This window comes from Megachile rotundata, chromosome 8, assembly GCF_050947335.1.
Source record: "Megachile rotundata isolate GNS110a chromosome 8, iyMegRotu1, whole genome shotgun sequence".
Lineage (NCBI taxonomy): Eukaryota > Metazoa > Arthropoda > Insecta > Hymenoptera > Megachilidae > Megachile > Megachile rotundata.
This window is the reverse complement of record NC_134990.1, coordinates 6,914,344-6,932,279: the sequence shown is the minus strand read 5'-3', so window position 1 is coordinate 6,932,279 and position 17,936 is coordinate 6,914,344. Positions and strand designations below refer to the sequence as shown.

The following is a 17,936-nucleotide window of genomic DNA, read 5'->3' as shown; positions in this document are numbered from 1 at the left end:
AAGCACACCAAGAGTTGGATAAATTTCTTACCTATTGATAAATCTTATTGTTAGATGACATTCGAGATAATTTTTCATTCTCGCAGTCACCCGCTGCTTTTAAGTGTTACAATCGTCGCTTATTTTACGAATATTAGTAGTTTTTATTCAAATTGAATTACTTGTTCTAAACGACAAAACATTTGCGCAGAGTCTATATTTTTCGTTGTCTACCCTTTTGTGATGATCGACTTTTGGCTTACAATTAGTTTATGCATAGATTAGGTCGCGAACGCTTTTACCAGACTTAGAGCCACCATTTTATAAATACAGGACCAGCTAAATATTTTGGCATCTTAAGATGAAACGGTATAACATCTTTTTATGGAAATAAAAGATACGAACGAAATATTAACATATTTAAATATATTTTGATTCTAGTTTTTTTTATTTATTTATTTTCCTTTTCGAGCGGCCACTATAACCCCCCCTGTAGCCGGCCCTGAGTGGCTCCATGGTTCTGGGATGCACGTAATTTAAACACGTTTACGATATGACGAATATAACTGATACTACTAAATTTTATTTCGTTATCTTCTGCGAAATTTCTCTCAACATTTCGTCAAATTTTGTTTTGTCAACTTCGCGAGGAATTTAAAACACGCCATATACATATAATGTTGTTAACAGACAAAATTAACAGGAATAGATCTCTAAAATGTCTACATAATAACACATTATTTACAAATAAATAAACATCTATACAATACCGAATGATACAATAGTCTTTATATAAATAACTAAATGGACGCACATGGTTTCTCTTATGCCAAATTCACGGATTCGCCACTGTTAGCACTTAATTCAATATATGATATTAAAATTTATTTTGTTATAGTATCAATTTTGTAACCAAAAATATTGTTTTAAAATATGTGTTGAAATCTTCCTTGAACCAGTGTTTAACCTCAAATTTTGCCAAATATAAATTAAAACAAGAATAATTATGTATTAGGGGTACCGAAAAGTAATCAAAATTTCTTTGATGACTTCAAAGTTTTTCAATGAAAAATTGAAGGACTTTGTTAAAAAAGGAATCGAACAATTGCCTTTATGCTAACAAAAAGCGTTAGAAAATAATGGAAATTATTTTGTTGATTAGCATTTAAAATTTCTTTAATAAATAAATGTTTTTCGAAAGCAAACGAAATTTTGATTACTTTTCGGTACCCCTAATGTTAGAATAAAGAAAGAAAATTGATACAATAACAGAATAAGTTTTAGTATTTCACATTAAACTTCTTTGGATACTTTGTTATGAAAAGTCTTCATACAAATTTGAATTTTCCCGCTCAAATTTTCTCTTTCACTTAGCATAAGAAAAACGATATAAGCTTCAATATTTAACAGACATTTTACAATAATTCATATCTTTTTCGCGTAATATCTTAACATTTGCACGCATTTTGTCAAAAAATTTACATTCATGCATACACACACTTGCGCGCGCACCTATATCTAAGTTTGTTTTTTAAATCACTATTTGATTTTTTGAGTCGGCAGTTATATGTCTTTGTAAGAGTGTACGCATATTTTCTGCGTTGGACACGTTACATCCAATATTATTTTATTTTATAAATAACACGTAGATTTGGACTTTGATAAATCTACCGTAACAACTAAAGTGTACGTACCCGTAAAATACGCGAAATCAATTTTTCTGCAACATTTCTGCGTAAGAATAGCGATTAAAAATGAATTTTGACTCTTTGAACATTTTATATGACAAAGAACCTCGTTCTCTCTTACGCAGTTTATTTTATAGGACAGATGTAACATTTAACGACTATTTATTCTTTAGAAACATATTTGTAATATATGTTCATAAAAATACTGTCGTATAGTAATTTTATAAAGTCCTTTCCATTTTTATATTAAAATGTTTCAAACTCGCGCGTAAATGCAAGAAACGAAATATTGGAATGTTAATAGAGTCGTGGTATTTCAATCTTTCATTTCCTAACATCGAATGATATTGCAATTTTTTTCCCATGTTGAAATAAAACTTTCTTAACCACGTAGCGCTATTATAACGTTCTCGAATAATTGACAAGTTTATTAAGTAACAATTTCGTTTTCACCTTTTTCAGTTATACGTATTATCTTACTAATTACTTATACATCAAATAAAGTAGATATTCATTGATACGTTTCCATTAGAAAATAACAGTAGTAACAAAAGATAACTATATTTTTGGTAAAATTACAGACTAGAGAGTATTTTTGATTTTAAGTTCCTTTATGGAGTTTTGATTTGTACCGACAATTTTGTTGTTAACTGTATCCATGATGGGTAATAAAGCAGGCATGGGCAGCAAGTAGTAATTTTAATTCTAACTAGAAATTTGAAGATACAAGGTTTTGGCAAATTTTTTTTTTTTGTGTAAAGCAAACGTATGTACTCCGAACATGCATGCCATGTAGGTACTATGTGCATATGCATTAGATATCTCTATTTAAGAAAACATTTCTTTTTCATCATTCCTCATGCGAATGAACATTTATTCATTTTACTTCAACCTATGATAATATACCCCCATTTCACTTTAAATTATTAATAAATATTTTGGCACTTTGAAAAGTCTAAAACAACAGTTATTTTTATATATATATACATGTAGATTGTAACTTCAATGTGTGGAAGAAAAATCTCTTTATTCTATTTTATTCTTTTTCAAAGAAAAAAATGTAAACAATTTAAACCAAATATGTAGGCAAATATAGTTAATTAAAATATGTCGATTATTATTTTGTCTTTTAGTACGAAAATTGCATTTTTTTAAATTTATGATAATCGGGAAATACTATACCGCTCTATACACACATAAATAATAAAAATATTTCTGAAAGACAAAGAATTAAATATTAAATATCATGTCAAGTAATGATTGTTGATAAAAACGACAAGATATGGGTCAGTTTATTTTAATCTTAGATAAATCAGAAGTTTTATTGAAATCGAGAAACCGGCGACGATTTTAACTGACACTGAAGTCTACTACTTGCTGTTTATGTCTGTAATTAGGCCCTTTGGATTTTTAAATGCAGTAGGTAAGTTAAAAGTCTTAGTTTAGAAATGTCGATTACATTGGCTAGAAAATGTAAACAGGCTCCAGAGTACGTTTTATAAGTGTAGCCGTTTCATACGAGGAAAAAGTGGGGTACGTATTTGATTTTGAGGTTAATTTTCATACCTTTACAAGGCAATCGGGTACGAGTTATACATTCCGTTATTCTGATTTTAGTGTACTTTATAGTTTCATAAAGTTTTCCTAATATTCTCTTATGCAGTACACTGAAGTGCAATTCCAGTTACCCTCAGGAAAATATCAGCCAAGGGACGCAGGTTCCTAATAACTACAAAAATATTCATGCACTGGCGCGCATTATGTCTAATTTACAATAAGCATTTTTGAAATCGATATATAATGCAATTTTTGTAAATACGTGCTCACTTATAAAAATACGTTGTTTTACTGCGCACTTCACATCTCAGAAAGGTGTTAGGAACTGCCTCAAAACGTAACTTAATATTCATCCTAAGAAAATTTATATTTTCGCGCGCTTTATAAGGACAATACCGCTAGTACTGTCTAGCGGTCGAGTGCAAAACTATAGAAATACAAAATTGCAATTTTGGGTAAAACAAAGCATTGTTGCAGTTTCTGGATTCTCGTAAATCGTTCAAAAGGCCCAACAGAATCAGGAAAATATTATTACAATAGGCTCGGAGCACAATATTCGAAAATTGAGAGAATTGAAATATGCGTGCCTCAAAATGCTTAGACATCTAACGGTAGAAGGTGGGAACTAATATATTAAATAAAATATTGCCCTTCTCGATTTTAAAAATAATAAAATGTTTCAGATAACGATACTAAATCGGTTTAAGATGTTTTTATATTTATTAGTAGGTCGAAACAATTTAATGAGGTATATAATTGCTTTAAAATCTAGTTGTATTAGTTCCCTCTTTCTGCCGCTAGATGGCTAAGCATTTTGAGGTCCATTCGGATGAAATGAGCTGTTTAGTGTAGTATGTACTTATAAAACATTCTGATGAGATCTAATTTTGCCATTTAAAATATGCCATTCTCTGATGGAAAAGGTTAATATTTTTTAGGTGGAGTAAGTGTTGATGTTACAGGGTTAGTAACAGGGTTACTAACAATGAAATGTGGAGTGCTTTAAATTCTCAAATAGTATCTCAGTTCCGGGCCCGATGGGAACAGGCAAGGAAGACGCCATAATGGCAGAGGGAGCACCTTCGCCTAATAATTCAGGTAACAACACTAAACACTCTACTAAAGGCACAAAACAAAAATATGACTTCAACGAATTAAAGAGAAGAACCTTAAGATCTTCTGGAAGCTTCCAAGAACGAAAAAGTTCTAATTTCGGACAATACACGTATAAAAAGGTTCAACTTACATCCTGCCAAGCACGTGGGCCCAGCCTATGTAAAAATCAAAATAAAAAGTCAATCACTAAAAAAACGAAGGCACAACATTTAATATACAAATGTTATCAACATAGCTGTCAACATCATGATGCTGGTGTACTCGAAATGAAAGCTAGGGGCAAAGGAGCAGCCAAGCTCAAATTCCTCAATAAAGATCTAGTCAATGCATTTATTCAAGAAATGGATAACAAAAAATGGGGCATGTTGGCCTTGCAACTGAAATTATTATGGAGGAACTTATAAATGATTCAATCAATTTTTATAAGATTAGAAGTGCAATAAGACAGGATACAAAATGTACCACTGAGGGGTTTGGGGAATGGGAATGGAGTCCCAATGAAACATTCTTATAATGTTCAAAGCAAATGTACTCCCGAACTACATTAGATTGTTTGGTTTATTGAATATCTTGGTAGAAGTATATGTCCCACCAATAAGAACTTGTAGAAATTGTTTTAAGCACAGACGCTCTACAAAATTTATAGAAGTGCTAGTATTTGTCAGTCCTGTCACCAACAAACAGGGAAGGATCATGTGTGTAATAACGTTGTTAAGAACAAATGCATGCAATTCAATCGTAAGCATACACTCCGCAACAACATGATAGGACACTCTTGAATTTTGTTTGTTACTTAAATTCAGTGATATTTGTAAACATTTGGTGAATACATCTATACAAAGTACTATCTGCTTTTGTAACATGCAAAAAATCTACTGTATATAGAATGAGCTACACGTGGATACATAGCTAGATGCTGCAGAGACATTATCATATACCAAGTGTGTGGTGCACAAGACTCAGAGAAAAACCATCAATACACTCATGGAGAAATTCCTAGTTGCCTCCACTATAAAGAAGCACACAGAACTTTCTTTCAAATATATGGCATATACAAATTCAACAAACAACTGCAAGAGACTATGGCATACCATAGCATTGAATACAGGGAAGCTAAAAAGATAGTAGCCAATATGAACTCTGAAAGTGCATAAATACTTCACAACAGCTCCCACTCACAAATCAGTTTCAACAGAGCAAATTTTCCAACCCTGAAATGATTAAATAAACCACACACAAACATTCACTTGAAAGTAACAATCATATGTATTCCTTCACATAATAGTGTCACTGATAATGAACAAGCAAATAAGGAAGCTAAAGCAGCAGCCCAGTCAGAAATAATGTATTTAGTGTCTTTTATACGGATATCTTCCCTCTTATAAAACAGAAAATATTTGAATGCCAGCCAGAAAGGTGGTGTATACATCTGTAAATATTACTCAGTATCCAATACCAACTTGGTTTCACAATAAAAATCTATCAAGGCACTTTACATTTTGAATAAATAGAGCAAGATCTAACTATTTTAATCTCAAAGCCTCTTGAGAAAGATTAATAGGACATTAAATGTCAATGCAGTTATCCAGTGGAGGTCATAGGTCATATGTTCTGGGACTGCATCTGTACTTAAAAGCACAGGAAAGAAATGTTTCAATGATAAGGATCAGTGGACTGCCTTCACCATATATCATATAAAATTTCTTAATGTGACCTAACATCATAGTATTGAAAATCACAGAAAAATTCTGTATTAAAAACAACATAAGACAGTGATATGTACACCAAGTACTGAAAATTGCAAAAATTGCAATTTTTTTTTAATAGTTCCACATTTGACCGCTAGATAACGCCAGTGGTATTATTCTGAAACAGTGCGCGCGAAAATGTGAATTTTAAACTACATGCAAAAATGAAGATTCTAAAATGCTCTCAACTTTTTAAATTAATTACTTTACAATAAACTACTATTTTCTTTTTATATCTTTTCTACACACAAAGTTGTGATACTTTATGAAAATGCTTAAAGTGAATTGTGTATAATGTGCGCCAGTGTGTGAATATTTTTGTGGGTGTTAGTGACTTTCACCTATTAGCTACAATTTTTCTCAGGGCAAAACTGAGAATCTGCATTTAAATATACTGTGGTTCCCATACAGAAAATGGCAATGTAGAGGAAAGAAATTTAATTACAAGATTAATTAATATAGGAATAATTTACAATATTTATATTTTGAAAATTTGCACTGAATAAACATATACAAATGTGGACATTTGAAGATTAGGAAATTCAAGAATTTAGTGATTTGAATATCCAGGGTTTAAACATTTGGGAATTCAGCGGAAGCAAAGTTGATAGTTAAAATGTGATAGTGAAATGTGTAATTGTAAGGATTTGATAATTTAAAAAAAATTTGATAATTTAGAAATTGGGAGCTTTGAGATTTAAAGATGTAGAAATTAAAAAATTTGTATAATCTTTCAGTTTAAGATTAAAAAATTTTAATAATTTAACATTTTGAAAGTATGAAAATTCAACAACTTGTCAATTTAAAATTTAAGAAAGCTTCTTCCTCTACATTTGCCCTTGTCCAAAGGATGTCAACGTTTTTCTTGAAACAGCATTATGTTAAGCAAACAATATCAACAATTAAAGTATGAAAACATATTCAAAAACTTCCCGTATGTACTAAAATTCGTACCATTAACTATTTATTTTGTTGGATATTATGCTGTCCGTTGTCACTTAACCTCTTTCTATGAAATCAACTTTGAAACTGAAATGTTAACATTTTAAAAAAAGAATTTCAAGCTGCAAAGTTTCTTTTGGCGTAAAAAATCGCGTAGGTTAACTTCCTGACATTCTTTTTTGTCAGAATAGTTGTCTGTGCAATGTGAAAAACGAAATATAAAATAGCTAACAAATATTTGTTTCGATGTCACATTCGCGACTGAAATATCTACAATTTATATACTTCTTACAAAATTCAACGATCGATCGATTAGATTATTTTTCGGAAGAGAATATCTTAAAATATACAACAGTAAACGTTAACGGTAAAATACTCGGAATTTACATGAATATTTTACAAATAAATTTATATAAATTCTGTAATACTACCATGATATCAAAATTTTAATAGAAAGATTGCTTTGGTAAGTTCAAGTAATATTACGTACGTATCATATAACATAAGCGTAAACGTTTCAAAATTAGATTTCTCCTAATTAATCTAGATATATGATTCAATGGATTAAGGATCTAACAGAGTGATGGACTAATTTCAGTAGCAATTTTCAGTGAAATCTGCTACACCGATCTAAACCGGATGTGAACACAGATGACGGTAAAAATCTATTTGAACAAAGACATTTTAAAGTAAAACAAGATTTAATGTGAAATACATTTGAATTCATTATAAAATCAATTTTAATTTTAGTTCAATTTTTTCTTGCAATAAAAACTTGTTATTACCAAAATAAAAATTATAAGGTAATTAAAATAGAATTAAAATTGATTATGTGACAGAATATGTCTAATTATTTTGTTATAAAAGTTCTTCACGCAAATAGATTTGAATTTTCCCGCCATCTCTACTGCCCTCTTTCTTATCTCTCTTCACTTTTCTTTCGGTTTAAATCAATATGGCGGCAACCTACCGAAAACGACAACATATTTTCCTATCACCCCCCTGAAAATCACTATTTATAGTGAGATCATCACTCCATTTGACCGTTAATAAATAAGAAGAGATGCGAGGTTGAAATAGTATCTGTGCACTGCTGTCGACGAAGTATGAAGTGAATTTTGTACGTAAGTATACGTACATATTTAATACCGATCCTTGCAATTTACGATGAGAAATCAGAGAAAGTCGGTGAATCGCTGTAGACGTGGAAAGTTTGATCTTCGTTGGTAAATCTGTTGACTTCTGTTATGTGAGACATCACTCTGTCAGAGATGTAGCTGATGGTTTCCACGCGATTCTTGCGCGTTGGATCGCTCGACTCGAAACAGTAATGAAAATGTAAATTATATATTTCTACTCTTTATAAGTTTATGAGTACCACTCATAATTTTTAACTTTTGTTCAACAAGAAGTAACATTATACATTTAACAAGATAACGCATTAACAATAACAAATACATTGTCGTTCACGTAAGTTCAGGCCTTGAAATAAATAGCAGTCTCATGCACACGCGCAATTATATTTGCGCGCGACCCTTACCCGCGAAATTTAAACGCAAGTTAAGTTGCAACATACATTTATATTAGAATAATTGGTGTAGCATGCACCATGATTATTCGACATAAAAGAAGAATAGTGCAATCACAATTTCTCTCATTTTAAAACAAGTGTCATTTTCGTCTCCGACGATCCATCTTGTGTTTTTATTTCACTGGCAAGTAGAGCGATTGAATATAGCCGCACTTGTACTCGCGGTACTGTTACCATTTCGACTGCTGCAACTTCAGGGTCTGAACTCACGTGTATGACTGTGCGTCAACCAGACATTTCCTTTGATAACAGTCTAAAAATACGGTTACTATTTTGGATATTAAACGAAACATGAATCACCTGATCGGAATCGCTGGAAATTGATTTGCGACTTCGGTTTCGGCAGTTCTCGGTAAACATCGACGGACTGGAAATGTCTCTCGATTCTGACACTTCTTGGACAGTGGAAAGCTTGCGATCGTCTTCATCGTCGTCATACACCTCCACCGCGGTCTCACGAATTCTCGCCTGACACTCTAGACAGGGAGGGAGGTGTATGAGAGGGACCTAGCTTACCGAGGTCTCCTCGACAGATGGGCTCGCCAGTGCTTGTGTCTCACCGTTGGAATGTTTCACTTCATCCTGACCTGAACGTGATGCCGGTGGGCTGCTGCGTGAACACGATGTCATGCTCTGCATTGTTTGGCTACGACCGCCATGAAATCGCATACTGTACGCTACGCGATTACTTTGCAGTACTCCAGTCTAAAATAGTGCAGCAAATTTTACATCCAAAATAACTTGTAACTATAATACATTGGGTTGGCCAAAAAGTTAAATTGTTTTTATCAGTAGGTGACATTTATTCAATTTATGTGTCAACATTTTTTCTTTGACAAATGCACATAGTGCATTCGAACTTACATTTTACAATATCTCTACAGTTTTGTTGAAGTAAATCTTGCACATACAATATGTCTGTAAACTGTGCCTATTCAGTTACTAGACCAGTTAATGTGTTCGAAAAGTAGTAATTCACAGAAATCAATATTCTATTCATTTGTACCACCTTATAACAAACAATGAATCAATGCATCAAATTTTTGGTCAACCCAATAAATATTATTGACAAATATAGACAAAGTTGCAATTTATTGTAAGAATACTTTCAAACTGTTATGGATTTATGCATTTTGAATATAGTCATGTGTCATGACTCATTTGATTATAATAAGAAGTAGTAATGCTGAATAAGCAACATTGCTTTTCTGTATTTCAAGTTTTTATACAGGGTGACATTTGTGTGACTCTCAGACTGTCATATTCTGACGGAGTTCTTGGGGGAGTTTTTAATAAAATACACTATGTTTGTTACTCAATTAATTATTAACTATTTCATATAATCTATTTCTATATTCTTAAATTTCTTTACTTCCAAATTTGGAAATCTGTTCTCTATTATACAATTATGGATGTTCTTTTTAACATCTTTCTCTTATAAAGATCTCATTCTTGCTTTTACACTTAGAAAGGTATTACTCACATTGGCATGCCCAGGTCGAACATTCTTGTATGGTTGAAAAAGTACCAAATATACCTTTGGTGTGAATAGACAGCCAAGAGCTACCGAAGCAGAGATGTTGATGCACATGCACATGCTTGCTATTTGTACCTGAAAATCAACCTGTATTTGTTGTTTGTTTCAGGACCAATAACACTGTCCAACAAATTTAAACTTTTTTTATGTTTTCCAATACCCATTGGGTGATCCTTGTAGAGTTTCTCGTCCTGAACAAGAATCCGAAAACCGAATTGCTCTATCACCCTCAGTTTTTGAAAAACACGAGCTTTTGTAAAAACACGTGTTTTGCGTAGAAAAAGCAATATTGCGAGAAAACTAAAAAAGCTAGGACATTCAAATTAGTTTTAGAAGATAGGGGAGAGTCTCCCGATTAAATTGGTATATATAATTGTTATATTGCATAATTCTAAGTGGGTGTAAATATTGATGAAAGTTTAAAAAACGGCCGTGGTACGCATTTCGTACGTATTATTTTTGCATTTTTAGAAAAAGTTATTTGTCTAGCGCGAATTTGCTATACAGTATCGAATTCTATAGACATTTCTGATTAAGAAACTATACGGGGTAAGTGTTGTAGCTGTATACAATTCCAGTAAATCGAAAAAATATCTGCCGGGAGCACGCACGCGGCGTTTTGCCGCCAGGCGGCCATAGCTCGCTCTCCTCGCCAAGTCAGTGCCGTAGCTACGCGCAATCAACATCAATGATGGGGTTTAATATACATCCACTTTTTATATTTATAATGTTTAATTTTTTTTAATATTATTATTTCATAATTATTATTATTCTTATTTTGTTATTATTCGTGATTATTTTTAGTTACCAATGATACAATTATAAAATATTATAACTCAAAATTTAAGAATCAAATGATTGAAGACAGTTTTGAAATCTGTTTATAATATAGAAAAACTTTCTATTGTATACATTTTATTTTTTCTATATTATAAACAGATTTCAAAACTGTCTTCAATCATTTGATTTTTAAATTTTGAATTATAATATTTTATAATTGTATCGTTGGTAGCTAAAAATAATAACGAATAATAACAAAATATGAATAATAATAATTATGAAATAATAATATTACAAAAAATTAAACATTGTAAATATAAAAAGTGGATGTATATTAAGCCCCATCATTGATGTTGATTGCGCGTAGCTACGGCACTGACTTGGCGAGGAGAGCGAGCTATGGCCGCCTGGCGGCAAAACGCCGCGTGCGAGCTCCCGGCAGATATTTTTTCGATTTACTGGAATTGTATACAGCTACAACACTTACCCCGTATAGTTTCTTAATCAGAAATGTCTATAGAATTCGATACTGTATAGCAAATTCGCGCTAGACAAATAACTTTTTCTAAAAATGCAAAAATAATACGTACGAAATGCGTACCACGGCCGTTTTTTAAACTTTCATCAATATTTACACCCACTTAGAATTATGCAATATAACAATTATATATACCAATTTAATCGGGAGACTCTCCTCTATCTTCTAAAACTAATTTGAATGTCCTAGCTTTTTTAGTTTTCTCGCAATATTGCTTTTTCTACGCAAAACACGTGTTTTTACAAAAGCTCGTGTTTTTCAAAAACTGAGGGTGATAGAGCAATTCGGTTTTCGGATTCTTGTTCAGGACGAGAAACTCTACAAGGATCACCCAATGGGTATTAGAAAACAAAATTCGTGTTGAACAGTGTAATGAAACAAACTAAAAACTATAAGTTTACTTTAATACCGATACGAATAATAATGACCTGAGTAACAAATAATGAAGATTATAACAAAGTGCTATGAACTGACTTTACTGTAGAGTAATTTGAAAACAAAAAAATTTGAAAGGCTTACAAATACCGACCTTGTAGTCATTGTTTGAGCCGAAGTAGATGGGCACGAAAGCTAACCATACGATGCAAGTCGAGTACATCGTAAAACCGATGTATTTCGCTTCGTTGAAATTTTCCGGTATCTTACGTGTTTTGAACGCGTACAGAGTACACATAAGTATCAGGAACATGTTATATACAAGAGACATCATTAGAGAGAACGTAGAAACGCGGCATGTGAGCACTGCCGATAAAGGATATGGGTGAATTTCCGTGGTGCCCGGTGGTTTAATGATCAGCCAAATTATAGCACCAACTAACTGCACTGCAGTGATCCCTATAAAAACGGGAACTGCATAATAGTACATCATGGTTCAGGATTTACGTTATTATGGCAAATGCTTGCAATAATGTACAATTATTCATGTTAATATTTGGACACAGTACTATTGGACACAGTACTGTTTTGTATAAGTTAATTTAGATATAAACAGTATGATACATCAATCATTCTTTTCTGTATACAATAATAAATATGACAGTGTCTGAATATTAATGTATCTGTACATATGAAAAGTTGCAATTTTAATGTAACTTTAATGGTGTACAAATGATACCAGGTTCATATCTTGTACAGAGCCAAAGTGGATAAAGGACTGTTAATGCTCTTTGGTTCTGCAATTGTATAGGTTATGAACAGTTATAAAGATATGGGGGTTTACATATTGTTCGCTAGTTTAGCCTATTGAAGCGATAAAAGGTGCCTTTGAAAATTGTAAACTCACCAATAGCAATTACGACTTGACTTTTTGGTGACGTGTAAGATGGTCTTTTTATACTTTTTGTCCCTTGATTGAATATGCGTGACATCCGGTTCGTTTTAGTCAATATTGCGCTATAACAGGTGCTTAAACATAAGCCTAACCCAATTCTCAGATAAGTGCAATTCCACGTTGTTGGTCTGCTTAATATCACGAAGCTCATGCCGTAACACGACAGAATTCCAACTAATAACACGTAACACAGCTCGCGTCCCGATGCCATGATCACTGGGGTTCGGTTAAAACTGAAACACAATAGGTCTTGTTATTAAATAACATATGAAATAACATCTTGAAGCATGGAAAGAGTTTATTGTTTTAAGTTGTTTTATCCCATGATGGATCAGAAGTATTGTGAGCTTACTTGCAGCCAAGTCTAAGCTGTTTTTCATACAATGAAGTTTTTCATTCCTTCAGTGAACTTTCATACAATATGACAAACATTTTTATGTTAAGTATAGAAAAGAAAATATACATTTTTTCTAATAAACTAAAATATAATAAACTCTACTGTATAAAATAACTTCAATAAGTGGAAGTGCCATGTTGCCTTTGTGCTACTGGTCCATTAAGGGTTGAAACTAGGTGTTTACTTAGGAAATATTAAGAAAGTGTATAGTAAAATTTACAGGATCTAAGTCCAACTAGTTTGAAGTTTACATATGTTAACAAAATTATAGTTTTGAGTATGTGATGCTCAGCATCATCTAGCAAAAGGTAGGTTTGTATAAGTGACTTATATCAACTTTTTATTTCAACTAAATTTATATCCTCCTACTTTTTATCAAATGACAAGTGACTGCTAGTAGTCAAATCTCTGTGGTAGACTATGACAATATACATCATGTAGGCATTTATTGGTTTAATATTATTTGTAAGACCCGTTATATGTTTATTATAATTCTTTGAAGTGTGAATGGAGTGAATGAAGGTGTTGCAAGTGAAGATGAATGATCGTTGGAAATGTATGAATGCCGTTAATGTTTAATTGATTTGTTACCAGTCCTTTGCCATCCTTGAATTGTAAAAGACGTGTTTTAAAAGATTCAATAAAATATTTAAATATTGTCCCATTAAATAAATATTAAAGTAGTTGGAATAATCATATACATTATTTTTGCAAATGATACTAATAATTATTTTGCATCTGAGAGTTAAACTAATTTTTCTCCTTTTTCCTGAATTGATTTTTACACCAGAAATGTGTGTTTTTATAATTGTTTTGAAAAGTTACAAAAATGGACGTCAGTTAGATAGGTTCAGGTAAAGAATTATGTTTGTAAACGCACCGAATGAACACCGCAGTCGTAAACAAGGTACTTAATATTCCAATAGATGCAAATATCAATGGTACCAGTGCCCATGGGCTGGACCATGGAATCACTTCAGCAGTGAGTTTGATGCAACTCGTCATTGTTTCATCTGGGGCATATCCTGAACTGCATCTGGGGCAAGTGTCGTTGAACACGTATGCGTCTTCTGGACACGCTATACAACTCCAACAACATGGCTCCTAAAAGTGTCATCAAAAATGTAAAATCACACATATAACTAGTCTGACTTCCATAGAGAAACTATGGCAACTAAAAGAGAGGGGTTTGCTTAGGAGTCCATAGAATTTGATATGGGGATTTCAGAGTTTTGGAAATCTAGTGACTTGGCGAAATAATCTTTGGGATACTTGCCTGAAAGCTACGAACGTGTCCCAAGGGGCAATTATCGCTGCACAAACTTCGGGGAATGTGTATTTCGCCGATACCTCCTGCCCATTTTGTCATATTAATATCGAGCGATAGTCTAAGAGAGAACAGATTCAAAATTATACCTTGGCAAAGAAAATGCATGAAGTTGGACTGTTTAGGTCACGTGAATTTTTTACTGTAAATTTACACAAATTTTTTTTAAGGGAAGTAATTTTCGGGCGACCACTTTTATAAAATTATCAGGTTACATTACCAAATTTTTTAAACATTTTTAAGACGTTAACACGTTAATAATAACAAATATAAGTGGATACCTCCTTCGATATTCTCTTTTTGAACCATGGTTTCAAATTATTTTTACTTTTACTTTTCTAACATGATTGCGTATCTCAGTGAGCTCATATCTGGATAACCCATTTATTCAAATATTATTTATGTTAAAATAACCAAACACTTACTCCTCCTTCCATGTACCGATCAGAACATAATCAAAACTTCCATCTTCGTTCCTCTGATATTGGTAAATGTTGTAAAATCCATAGGCATCACCATCGGATTTAAATTTAATTTCGGTGCCCTGACGTCCTGAACATTGTTTAGATAAAACGTACATTAATGAATCGTTTTTGATAATTATTTACATACTTTGAGTGAACGCTAGAATCAGGGATAAAACCCGTTGCTTACCGATAAAACTGACGTTACGAATATGGCGAAGGAGTTCTTGTCCATCAGGTGCTGGACGAAGTTTTTCGCACAAATAATGCGGTGTTCCATCGTACATGCATTCTTCAATTAAATTATGAACACCATGTGCCATTGCATAAACAGCATCAACTGAAGTCGATCAAACATTCTAATTTAATATTCATTTTTGTAACTGACAGAGGTAATACATTTCACAACTTTTACATCAAAAACTGAAGACGCCTTTTCTACTCGGTCGAAGCATTTCAGTTTCATCAAGTTTTATTAAATTTTACATTTGTCGGAATAAATACGATTTTAAAAGGGGAAAGCGGTAATGGCGGTCACTTGAGCAATTAATCTAATAAAAATAAAGCATCAAACCAAATATTGGTTACAAGTTACCGTTTCCAAGTTTGAACCGTTGAACCGTTTCGGAATAACAAGATAAACACTTTGGTATTTATTTTTTTGGCGAAATTAGCAATTAAACGAAAATTGCGTTGACCGCCATTTTACGCACTGGCAGATAATGGCGGTCGCGTTGCGTTTAGAGCCCCAAACAATTTTTACGCATAAAACTATCGACTGAATTCCATCAATTGTATTTTGATGGAACTCATAATGGACTATTAATGAGATCTGATCCATATTTCATAGTTTTGGTCAAATTTATGAAAGATAACGCACGTGTTCATCGTCCATACCGCCATCTTGGTCGTAAAAAATTATGAACGCCATACAAAATGAACTACTTCGACACATCGGTATTCGGTAACTAAAAGTATTTCATAAAAAAGCACGTGCAGGTAATGGAGGTTAGGCGACCATTGGCCGAACATGCATTAGCCGATAAAATTAAACGTCGAATATTTAAACGAATTTCGTTCAAATTTATTACGATTCTTTTTCTCTATACCGTAATTGCATTGAAACAAAATTAAATTATAAAAAACGCTTCACAGTTATTATTTGCACCTTAGGATGTGCACGCTGACCACAGTGGCGTGTAAAATCAGAAAACGCGTTTATTTTCGAATACGTAGCAGAGAGTTAGGTAAATTATTTGATGGACACAACGGAAAGATTTGTGAAATATAAGTAATAAAATTGCATGAGGTAAATATCTTCTAGAGACCACCATTGCTTCATTTTCACTTATGTTAGAAAATTGTGGACCATAAACGTCACTTACCTACGAATGGCACCAATCCTTCTTGCTCGTAATCGATTAACTCTTCAGTCCCGGTACATGGCTTCGTAGCTGTCGATGAATTTGCAGCGAAACTGCATTTATGGTGTTGCGACCAAAACTCACGAAACCATAGATTTCGACAATTCACAGTTTTATTAGATTGCTGATCATGCGATATAACATTTCTTTCACTTTGCCCTTGGCATTCTTCACCCATTCGTGGACGAAGATTTAAATAATAATTATCGAAACCTGCGCATAAAAATTACTTTTATCTTATTTACATCGGTCAAATTTTTATTTCACTTTTATACACGATGTTTCATAAATCCTATAATAAATTTTACATGAAAAAATAAATTGAAAATGTAGATTAAAATTCTGTAGTTTCGAAGAAAATTAAATTTGAATTTGTTTGTGCATATATCGTTATTTTTACCACAGTTATGCATACAGTGTGTTTCATAAATAGTATAACTGAGTAGGAGGTGAAAATTAATTTAAAAATGTAGAACTCAGTTTTAATTATCCTAAATTCTTACGTTACGTATCTCATATTTTACTTTTGAAATGAATTTAATTCTGCGGTTTTCTTTCGGGTTTTTTAACCCGTTGCATCTTTGTGAACGTATCTGAATACAGTTGGCCGTAGCAATTTAATTAGTCTAAAGACTCAGTTAAATAGATATATGTTACCGACCTTCAAGAGATATTCTGTACGGTAAAATTGTGATTGCTCCTTCGGCTGCGAATTCTTGATCTTTCACTGGATATACTTTGGCACCCCAAGAATCGCTGCCTATCCACATGAAATGACCTGTACGGTTAGCTTTAACGGTTGCTTGAAGAAGTCTTCTGAAAACGCAAACATAACAGTAGGTTTTGCATCTGAACTCATAGGCGTAGCTAGAGGGTAACTATTATAGTTGCACTTAACCCCCTTACTGGGGAAAGAAGTAGTTTTTACCCCCACTTTAGAGAAGTTATATTTTACTTTTTCTCAAAGGAAAAATCAGTTAGACTATGACATAATATAATAGTTAAATTGCGATATTTTTGCAATATTATAAATATTTGAGTAGGTTTAAATAATGTTTTAAAGAGAGGATACATTAATTAAGAGATATTTAAATTTCTTTTTAATTATGGGTTTGAGGCAACTCCTAATTGCACTATGTGATAAAACCGATTTGTTTACAATTTTAATACAACTGTAATATAGTTTTATTTTTCAAAACTGTTTAGAATGTTAAAAAAGTAAATATAGAAAATTTGGCGAACAATGATAAAAAATAGGAATTTGTTTTATATTTAAAAAATGTATACAAAAGAAAATAATATAATATTGCCCGTTTGAAACATTTTAAATACACATAAGAAAAGTTTAGTTACTTAAATTTAATAGCATAACAAATTTTAACTATTTAAATTTAGTAGCATAACAAAAGCTTAATTACTTAAATTTCATAACATTACAAACGTTTAATTACTTAAATTTAATAGTAGAACATGTATGTAATTATTATTTAAATTCAATTAAAAAGTCTTCTAATTACA

The 17,936-nt window shown here is 32.3% G+C and overlaps 2 protein-coding genes across 4 annotated transcripts in view; one reads left to right on the top strand and one right to left on the bottom strand.

Annotated features, from left to right (window-relative positions):
* Window positions 1-17,936, bottom strand: part of LOC100882921 (metabotropic glutamate receptor 8) — a 78,679-nt gene that overhangs the window by 7,377 nt on the left and 53,366 nt on the right. Inside the window, exons 7-18 of one of the 3 annotated variants that reach the window (XM_012287961.2) lie at window positions 17,080-17,234; window positions 16,380-16,631; window positions 15,185-15,334; window positions 14,956-15,082; window positions 14,480-14,591; window positions 14,084-14,307; window positions 12,759-13,039; window positions 12,006-12,310; window positions 10,105-10,245; window positions 9,182-9,326; window positions 8,922-9,097; window positions 8,169-8,348 (exon numbers count right to left, since the gene is read on the bottom strand). In XM_012287961.2, coding sequence (XP_012143351.1) covers window positions 8,193-8,348; window positions 8,922-9,097; window positions 9,182-9,326; window positions 10,105-10,245; window positions 12,006-12,310; window positions 12,759-13,039; window positions 14,084-14,307; window positions 14,480-14,591; window positions 14,956-15,082; window positions 15,185-15,334; window positions 16,380-16,631; window positions 17,080-17,234 — 2,224 coding nt within the window. In that variant the 3' untranslated portion in view covers window positions 8,169-8,192. The remainder of the gene's footprint in view (window positions 1-8,168; window positions 8,349-8,921; window positions 9,098-9,181; window positions 9,327-10,104; window positions 10,246-12,005; window positions 12,311-12,758; window positions 13,040-14,083; window positions 14,308-14,479; window positions 14,592-14,955; window positions 15,083-15,184; window positions 15,335-16,379; window positions 16,632-17,079; window positions 17,235-17,936) is intronic. The other 2 variants (XM_076534195.1, XM_076534194.1) reach the window with 2 other exon arrangements.
* LOC143264950 (uncharacterized) lies at window positions 2,849-7,768 on the top strand. The gene is made up of 2 exons (XM_076534220.1): window positions 2,849-4,075; window positions 4,163-7,768. Exon 2 carries the CDS (start codon window positions 4,262-4,264, stop codon window positions 4,742-4,744), a length of 483 nt encoding a protein of 160 aa, XP_076390335.1. The 5' UTR covers window positions 2,849-4,075; window positions 4,163-4,261; the 3' UTR covers window positions 4,745-7,768.